Consider the following 9,718-nt stretch of genomic DNA (forward strand, 5'->3'; position numbering starts at 1 on the left):
GTTCAGAGAGGACACCAGGACTTTTTTTCTGTCTTTTCAGTCTCTGCCTTTTAATTGTAATTTTGAACACTCTGCATGGGGCAATCAATAAAGGGGCTGATCCTTGGGAGAGGCTAATTCTCCAGAAAGTCATTAGTTTCCCACAGTTCTTTGTCTAGGGGTGGGACCCTGTGAAAATTTCCCCCTTCCATATTTGTGCACACAAAGCCATTTGAACTGGTATTTCAGGCTAAGAGCTGTGTATTGGTCACAGGATCCTTGGACTCTGTTTTGAAGAACATTCTAAAAAATCCCCTCATGTTTTTTTTCTCCCAACCCCTGTATTCATGTCGCTTTTCATTCTTTTCTCCAATTGCTATCTTTCTTCCCCCATGTCAATAAGCTCTCTCTGTCTGTCTCCTCCCATGAACATGCAGACCACCTTCTCAGAGCATCACAGGGATCTTTAAAGAACCTTCACACAGGTGACCTTTCAGAGTGATCCAAAGGTCATTGCTCTCGGTGTGTAGAGTAGATGCACCAGGCACAGAGGTTTGAACGTAATCCTTATGATGTCAAATTAGAATATAAAGACAGTGATAGGAATTTCTCTCAATTTAACATATTCAATCTAACATCAAACCTGGTTAGCAGGATCTGGAAACAGGGATAAGGGATGATGGGTGATGAGGGGAAGAGAGAAAGTCATCCAGTGGAAAATGGTGCTATAGTTTTCCTCAATGCTGGGAGCTTCCGGGTTAGGGTTTAACATTATACATTGGAATGGCTTTGAGCTGAATGATGGAAAAAGAAATGTCTGAAATTAGAGGAAAAATAAACTGAAATGAGAGTAGAAAGAACAAGGGGCGTGTGTGTGGGAGAACTGAAGAACAGAAAGAAGAGTTGAGACTATTAGAAAATGAGAAAGGCTTGCCCCGGACCCCATCCCTGGGCACCAGCCACTCCAGGGAAGACCTGCCCAACTTGGCCCCAGGTTCTGGCCACCGGGCAGGTTCCCTGCTAGCCGCACAGGGAAGGATCCCCTTCTCCAAGACCCCTGGCAGACCCTGCAGTCTCCACGCCCTGCCCCCACGCCCATCCGCCTGAGCCCCAAGCCTCTTCCTGAGACTTAGAGGCCGGCCCCCAGCTCCCATCTTGCTCCAGACTTCCCTTTTGGAACACTGGTCTGTCTGAACCAAGTGTGCGGATAAGGCCAAGAACGAACCACAAGGAGATGGGCAGACGTCAAGGCAGAAACATATACAACAAAATGAATAGCAATACAGCATCACCAGGCCCTAGCCCTCCTCCAACACCTAGACCTGAACATCAGAAATTGGAAGAAGCAGAAGAAAACAGCCTTATGAATGACATCATGAAGAAGCTAGAGGCTTGTGTAGAGGAAAAGACAAAAAAAATGTGAAGAACGCTGTAAACAACTAGAGGAAAGGGCAAACAAATTAGAAGAAATCAATAAAGTCCTGGAAGAAAACAATAAAATACTGAGAGAAAATCAAGAAAAATCAATGAAACAAATGAAGGAAACAGTCCAAGACCTGAAAAGGGAAATAGAAAAAATGAAGAAGACACAAACAGAGGGAATGCTGGAAATAGAAAATCTGAGAAAATGATTGGGAACTTCAGATGCAAGTATAATCAACAGAATGCAAGAGATGGAAGAGAGGATCTCTAGCGTTGAAGATACAGTAGAAGAAATACATTCATCAGTCAAAGAAAACACTAAAGCCAACAAAGTCATGAACCAAAATGTCCAAGAAATTTGGGACACCATGAAAAGACCAAACCTAAGAATAATAGGGGTCGAAGAAGGAGAAGAATACCAACTCAAGGGCACAGAAAATATATTCAACAAGATCATAGAAGAAAACTTTCCCAACTTAAAGAAGGAAATGCCTATGAAGATACAAGAAGCTTATAGAACACCAAACAGACTAGACCCCCCAAAAAAGTCCCCTCGCCACATAATAGTTAAACAACTAAACGTACAGAATAAAGAAAGAATATTAAGAGCAGCAAAGGAAAAAGGCCAAGTGACATATAAAGGCAAACCCATCAGAATAACACCCGATTTCTCAATGGAGACTTTGAAAGCCAGAAGAACCTAGACAGATGTAATGCAGACACTAAGAGACCATGGATGTCAGCCTAGACTAATATACCCAGCAAAACTTTCAATCACCATAGATGGAGTGAACAAGACATTCCATGACAAAGCCAGATTTAAACAATACTTATCCACAAACCCAGCCCTACAGAAAGCACTAGAAGGAAAATTCCAACCTAAGGAAGTCAGATACACCCTCGAAAACACAGGCAACAGATAAAGCCACAGCAGTAAACCCCAACGTATAGAAGTACCCACACATCACCACCAAAAAATAACAGGAATGAACAATCACTGGTCATTAATTTCCCTCAATATCAATGGACTTAATTCACCTATAAAAAGACATAGGCTTACAGAATGGATACGAAAGCAGGACCCATCTTTCTGCTGCATACAAGAAACACATCTCAAATTCAAAGATAGACACTACCTAAAAATAAAAGGCTGGGAAAAGACTTTCCAATCAAACGGTCTTAAGAAACAAGCGGGTGTAGCCATCCTGATATCCAGCAAAATAGACTTCAAACTAAAATCAATCAAAAGAGATCAAGAAGGACATTACATACTCATCACAGGAAAGATCCACCAAGATGAAGTCTCAATTCTGAATATTTATGCCCCAAACACAACGGCACCCACATATGTAAAAGAAACATTACTAAAGCTTAAATCACATATAAAACCCCACACATTAATAGTGGGAGACCTCAACACCCCACTTTCACCACTGGACAGATCTCCCAAATTGAAACTTAACAGAGAAATAAAGGACTTAACTGATGTCATGACTCAAATGGACTTAATCGATATCTACAGAACATTCCATCCTAACAAAAAAGAATATACCTTCTTCTCAGCACCCCATGGAACCTTCTCTAAAATTGACCACATACTTGGCCACAAAACAAATCTAAACAGATACAAAACAGTTGGAATAACCTCCTGTGTTCTATCAGACCACCATGGTCTAAAGTTGGATTTCAACAACAACAAAAACTACAGAAAACCTGCAATCTCATGGAAACTGAATAATACCCAACTGAATCACCAATGGGTTAAGGAAGAAATAAAGAAAGAAATTAAAGACTTCCTAGAGGTCAATGAAAATGAAGACACCACATATCCAAATTTATGGGACACTATGAAAGCAGTACTAAGAGGGAAATTCATAGCACTAAATGCCCACATAAATAAGTTGGAGAAATCTCACACTAGAGACTTAACAGCATACCTGAAAGCTCTAGAACAAGAAGAAGCACAGTCTCCCAGGAAAAATAGACACCAGGAAATTATCAAAGTGAGAGTTGAAATCAATAAAATAGAAACAAAGAGAACAATACAAAAAATTAATGAAACAAAGAGTTGGTTCTTTGAGAAAATCAACAAGATAGACAAGCCCTTATCCAAACTAACCAAAAGACAGAGAGAGAGAGAGAGCATCCAAATCAACAAAATCAGAAATGAAAAGGGGGACATAACAACAGACATTGAGGAAATCCAGAGAATCATCAGGTCATACTTCAAAAACCTCTATTCGACAAAACTGGAAAACCTAAAAGAAATGGATAACTTTCTGGATAGGTACCACATACCTAAGTTAAATCAAGACCAGATAAACTATTTAAATAGTCCAATAACCCCTAACGAAATAGAAACAGTCATTAAAAGTCTCCCAACCAAAAAAAGCCCAGGACCAGATGGTTTCAGCGCAGAATTCTACCAGATCTTCAAAGAAGAGTTAATACCAATACTCTCTAAATTGTTCCACACAATAGAAACAGAAGGAACATTACCAGACTCCTTCTACGAGGCTACAATTACCCTAATTCCTAAACCAAACAAGGATACAACAAAGAAAGAGAACTACAGACCAATCTCCCTCATGAACATTGATGCAAAAATACTCAATAAAATACTGGCAAACAGACTCCAAGAACACATCAAAACAATTATCCACCATGATCAAGTAGGATTCATTCCAGGGATGCAAGGGTGGTTCAACATACAAAAGTCCGTCAATGTAATACACCATATAAACAAACTCAAAGAAAAAAACCATATGATCATCTCACTGGATGCAGAAAAGGCATTTGACAAAATCCAACACCCCTTCATGATAAAGGTATTGGAGCGATCAGGAATACAGGGAACATACCTAAACATAATAAAGGCAATTTACAGCAAGCCAACAGCCAACATCAAATTAAATAGAGAGAAACTCAAAGCAATTCCACTAAAATCAGGAACGAGGCAAGGCTGTCCACTCTCCCCATACTTATTCAATATAGTACTTGAAGTTCTAGCCAGAGCAATAAGACAACATAAGGAGATTAAGGGGATACAAATTGGAAAGGAAGAAGTCAAGTTTTCCCTATTTGCAGATGACATGATAGTATACTTGAGCGACCCCAAAGATTCCACCAAGGAACTGATACAGCTTATAAACACCTTCAGCAACATAGCAGGATACAAGATCAACTCAAAAAAATCAGTAGCCCTCCTATATACAATGGACAAAGAAGCGGAGAAGGAAATCAGAGATACATCACCCTTTACTATAGCCACAAATGACATCAAATACCTTGGGGTAACACTAACCAAGCAAGTGGAGGACCTATATGACAAGAACTTAAGTCCCTGAAAAAAGAAATTGAAGAAGATGTCAGAAAATGGAAAGATCTCCCATGCTCATGGATAGGCAGGACTAACATAGTAAAAATGGCAATCTTACCAAAAGCAATCTACAGATTCAATGCAATCCCCATCAAAATACCAACACAATTCTTCACAGACCTGGAAAGAATAATACTCAACTTCATATGGAAAAACAAAAAACCCAGGATAGCCAAAGGAATCCTGTACAATAACACAACTTCTGGAGGCATCACGATCCCTGACTTCAAGCTCTACTATAGAGCTACAGTAATAAAAACAGCTTGGTACTGGCATAAAAACCGACATGTGGACCAATGGAATCGAATTGAAGACCCTGACATTAATCCGCACACCTATGAACATATAATTTTTGACAAAGAAGCCAAAAGTGCACAATGGAAAAAAGAAAGCATCTTCAACAAATGGTGCTGGCAAAACTGGATATCAACATGTAGAAGGCTGCAAATAGATCCATATCTATCACCGTGCACAAAACTTAAGTCCAAGTGGATCAAGGACCTCAACATAAATCCAGCTACTCTGAACCTGCTAGAAGAGAAAGTAGGAAGTAGTCTTGAACGCATTGGCATAGGAGACTACTTCCTAAATAGAACACCAGTAGCACAGACTCTGAGAGAAACAATCAATCAATGGGACCTCTTGAAACTGAGAAGCTTTTGTAGAGCAAAGGATACGGTCAACAAGGCAAAGCGACAGCCTACAGAATGGGAAAAGATCTTCACCAACCCCACATCTGACAGAGGACTGATATCCAGAATATATAAGGAATTCAAGAAATTAGACATCAAAATGCCCAACAGTCCAATTAAGAAATAGGCTATAGAACTAAACAGAGAATTCTCAACAGAGGAAACTCAAATGGCCGAAAGACATTTAAGGAATTGCTCAACATCCCTAATCATCAGGGAAATGCAAATCAAAATGCCTCTGAGATACCACCTTACGCCTGTCAGAATGGCTAAGATCAAAAACACTGAAGACACCTTATGCTGGAGAGGATGTGGAGCTAGGGGAACTCTCCTCCACTGCTGGTGGGAATGCAAGCTTATACAACCACTTTGGAAATCAATATGGCGGTTTCTTAGAAAATTGGGAATCAATCTCCCCCAAGATCCAGCTATACCACTCTTGGGCATATACCCAAGAAATGCTCAACCACACCATAAGAGCACTTGTTCAGCTATGTTCATATCAGCATTGTTTGTAATAGCCAGAACATGGAAACAACCCAGATGCCCTTCAACTGAAGAATGGATAAACAAAATGTGGTACATATACACAATGGAATACTACTCAGCAGAGAAAAACAATGGCATCATGAGGTTTGCAGACAAATGGATGGATCTAGAAAAAATCATCCTGAGTGAGGTAACCCAGACTCAGAAAGACAAACATGGTATGTACTCACTCATAGCAGGATACTAGACATGAAACAAGGATGACTTGTCTGCTACTCACATCACCAGGGAGGCTACCTGGAAAACAGGACCCCAAGAAAGACACAGGGATCGCCCAATGACAGAGAAATGGAATGAGATCTACATGAACAGCCTAGACATGAGTGGGGGTAATGAAAGGCGAGGGTTGAGGGAAAGAGAGCTTGGGGGAGCGGGAGATCCCAGCTGGATCAACAGCAGAGAGGGAGAACAAGGAATAGGAGACCATGGTAAATGAAGACCACATGAGAATAGGAAGAAGCAAAGTGCTAGAGAGGCCCACAGAAATTGACAAAGATACCCACACAACAGACTGCTGGCAATGGTCGAGAGACAGCCCGAACTGACCTACTCTGGTGATGGGATGGCCAAACACCCTAATTGTTGTGCTAGAAACCTCATCCAACTACTGAGGGATCTGGATGCAGAGATCCATGACTAGGCCCCGGGTGGATCTCTGGGAGTCCAATTAGCGAGAATGAGGAGGGTTTATATGAGCGAGAATTGTTGAGACCAAGGTTGGATAAAGCACAGGGACAAATAGCCAAATGAATGGAAACACATGAACTATGAACCAATGGCTGAGGGGTCCCCACTGGATCAGGCCCTCCGAATGGGTGAGACAGTTGATTGGCTTGATCTGTTTGGGAGGCATCCAGGCAGTGGGACCAGATCTTGTGCTCATTGCATGAGTTGGCTGTTTGAAACCTGGGGCCTATGCAGGATTGTTTGGCCTGGCCTGGGAGGAGGGAACTAGACCTACCTGGACTGAGTCTACCAGGTTGACCTCAGTCTGTGGGGAAGGCTTTGCCCTGGAGGAGATGGGAATGGGGGGGGGGGGTTGAGGGGAAGGTGAGGGGGACGGGAGTGGGGAGAACAAGGGAATCTGTGGCTGATATGTAGAACTGAATTGTATTGCAAAATAAATTAAAAAAAAAGAAAGAAAATGAGAAAGGAAGTAAGAGGTAGACTAGTAATGTTTTTAATTAATGATGACCACCTGGACAATAGTGGGGTAGAGGCAATTCTTTCTCCTCCAAATCTACATTCTGCTTCATACTCTTATGAGCGCTTGAGGAAGGCTGCTCAAGATGTCCTCCATTAAGTTTGTTCAGATCATTGAGTCCTTTTGTATAATCCAGGTCCTCCCAAAGAGTATGTGAGTCTAGCTTAGGGTTGGTACCATCTATACCTTGCCTTTTACTAGTTCTCTATCCTGTGACTCTCTTTAATTTCCCTTCCAGATCTAGTCCCATATGCCATCATCACAACTTTTCTAATACCACTAGTACCATGGAGATGGCTTGATACCTTCATTTTTCTATGAGGTCCAATTTACTGGATGGACATAGTGCCTTCAAACCGACAGGGATAGCTCCATATTCTGTTTCTTAGAAAGGAAAATTTATATTAGTTATATTAGAGTTCAGATACATTTTCTTCCCTGGAGAAATACAGCTTTGGTAGCCCTGAAGAAGCTGGAGAACCAGGAGCACAGCAAGTTTTAAATTCTTGAGTGTTTCTCTTAGGTCTTTATTTCCTGTGATTCCCAAATTAGAGTAACTATTGCCCCTGAAGTTAGTGCACATTTTTGCTTTTGACATATGTATTCATCACTCTCTCTTATTCTCCACCCATTCCCTTTCCTATTTCTCCCATCTTACAGCCAGTTACAATCTTTTATGTCATATATATTCATTTATATATAAACCTAGACTGCATATGAAATAAAAACAGGCGATATTTATTTTTATTAGTCTGGTTTATTTCACTTAAACTAATGATCTCCAGGTCTGAGGGTACAGCTAAGTTGGTAGAGCTTTTTATTGTAATGGGCAATGACTTCATTATGTGGCCTGGAACAGACTCATCTTGTGTAGCTCAAGATGGGCCCAGATGTGTCCCAATCCTCTTGTTTCAGCTTCACAGGAACTGGGATTTCAAGTAGTCACACCTACCTTCAAAGAGTTTTATTGTAGATTTCAGGTCAAACTTCCAGAAAAGGCCTGAACCTGAGATTAAATGTATATTATATGATGATTGTTCATCTTTTACCACTATTCTTGGTTTTGATAATACTCTGTGCCATTTTTATCACTATAACTTTAGCTCTGACAAGTGACTGGATAGAATCTCTATGTGGAAATATATCACTCAAGGTAGCTACTGGGCACAAACTCTTTCCAACCTCCTTTTCTCCCTCTTGGAATTTTATGCTATCATGGGCTTAAATAAAAGGGTTTTGTTGTACCTCCCATAGGTTAGAGTAGAGAATTTGGAACCTTCATGTAATATCTTTTGATGGTGTGTATTAACTTATTAGCCATGGAGGGTCATGTAATGGAACTAACTTTTGAGGGACAGTGAAAGGAGGTGAGCAATTTTTTTCTAGAATCTATTGTTGTGATCATTTACTGTCTTGTGGAAATTTAACAGAAAGTGTTTCTAATGTTTATTTCTGACTGTCATTGTTTTCTTATTGAACTGTTATGGAAGATCATGGAGGTAAATATCAGTGGATTTTAGGGTTAAGCATTCTTAGTACTCTCTCCCTTATCTGTTTTGTTCTGACTCCATAGATAACAGGATTCAGGGCAGGGGGAACAACCACATACAGATTGGCTAGAAGTATGTGGATGTAATGAGGGATATTGTGGCCAAAGCGGTGTGTCATGAAGGAGAAGAGAGCTGGCAGGTAAAAGGCCAACATGACACAGACATGGGAGCCACATGTGCTAAGAGCCTTGAGCCGAGCATCCCAGGACGGAAGGCGGAAGACTGCTTGGAGAATCCGGATGTAGGAAAATCCAATCACAGATAGGTCAATGTATCCTACTGAGAAAGCAACTAATCCATAAATGACATTGACCCTGATATTGGCACATGCTAGCTTTGCCAAACCCATATGTTCACAGTAGGTATGGGGAACAATCCGGACACCACAGAAAGGCAATCGCAAGATGAGAAATATAAACGGAGTCACAAACACCAAAGTCCTGACTATGATGACTACACCCAGAATAGCTATCACCTTGTTGGTGAGGATCATGCTATACCTCAGTGGGTTACATATAGCAATATAGCGATCTATGGCCATAACTGTCAGCACCACAGATTCCAGGCCGGTGCATATGTGAATGGTATACATCTGTGTGATACAGGCTCCAAACACAATCTCCCTGAGATTGAACCAGAAAATGCCCAGCATCTTGGGGATAGTGGCTGTGGATAAGCCCAAATCAGTACATGCCAACATGGCCAGGAAGTAGAACATGGGCTGGTGGAGGCTGCGTTCAGTTTGGATCACAAATAAGATGATGATGTTCCCCAGGACAGCTATTAGATACACTGCAAAGAATGGGAAGCCAATCCACAGGTGCACATCTTCCAGCCCTGGGATCCCTATCAGGAGGAAGGAGGAAGGGTGGAACTGTGTCTTGTTGGAATGAAGCTTGCTAGTGTGAAATGAACACATTTCTTGTAGCTTTCGGGCTTCCAT

The 9,718-nt window shown here is 41.2% G+C and overlaps 1 protein-coding gene across 1 annotated transcript; it reads right to left on the minus strand.

Annotated features, from left to right (window-relative positions):
• Positions 1 to 8,731: 8,731 nt before the first annotated feature.
• On the minus strand, positions 8,732 to 9,718 carry LOC128123874 (olfactory receptor 52E5). The gene has a single exon (XM_052760156.1). The coding sequence runs from the start codon at positions 9,716 to 9,718 to the stop codon at positions 8,732 to 8,734; it is 987 nt and encodes a 328-aa protein (XP_052616116.1).

Source organism: Peromyscus californicus, unplaced genomic scaffold (assembly GCF_007827085.1).
Source record: "Peromyscus californicus insignis strain IS unplaced genomic scaffold, ASM782708v3 Scaffold_4__1_contigs__length_199733344, whole genome shotgun sequence".
NCBI lineage: Eukaryota > Metazoa > Chordata > Mammalia > Rodentia > Cricetidae > Peromyscus > Peromyscus californicus.

Coding starts and splice junctions, on each gene's coding strand:
- LOC128123874 (XM_052760156.1), bottom strand. CDS start 9,718: ATGGAAGCCCGAAAGCTACAAGAAATGTGTTCATTTCACACTAGCAAG.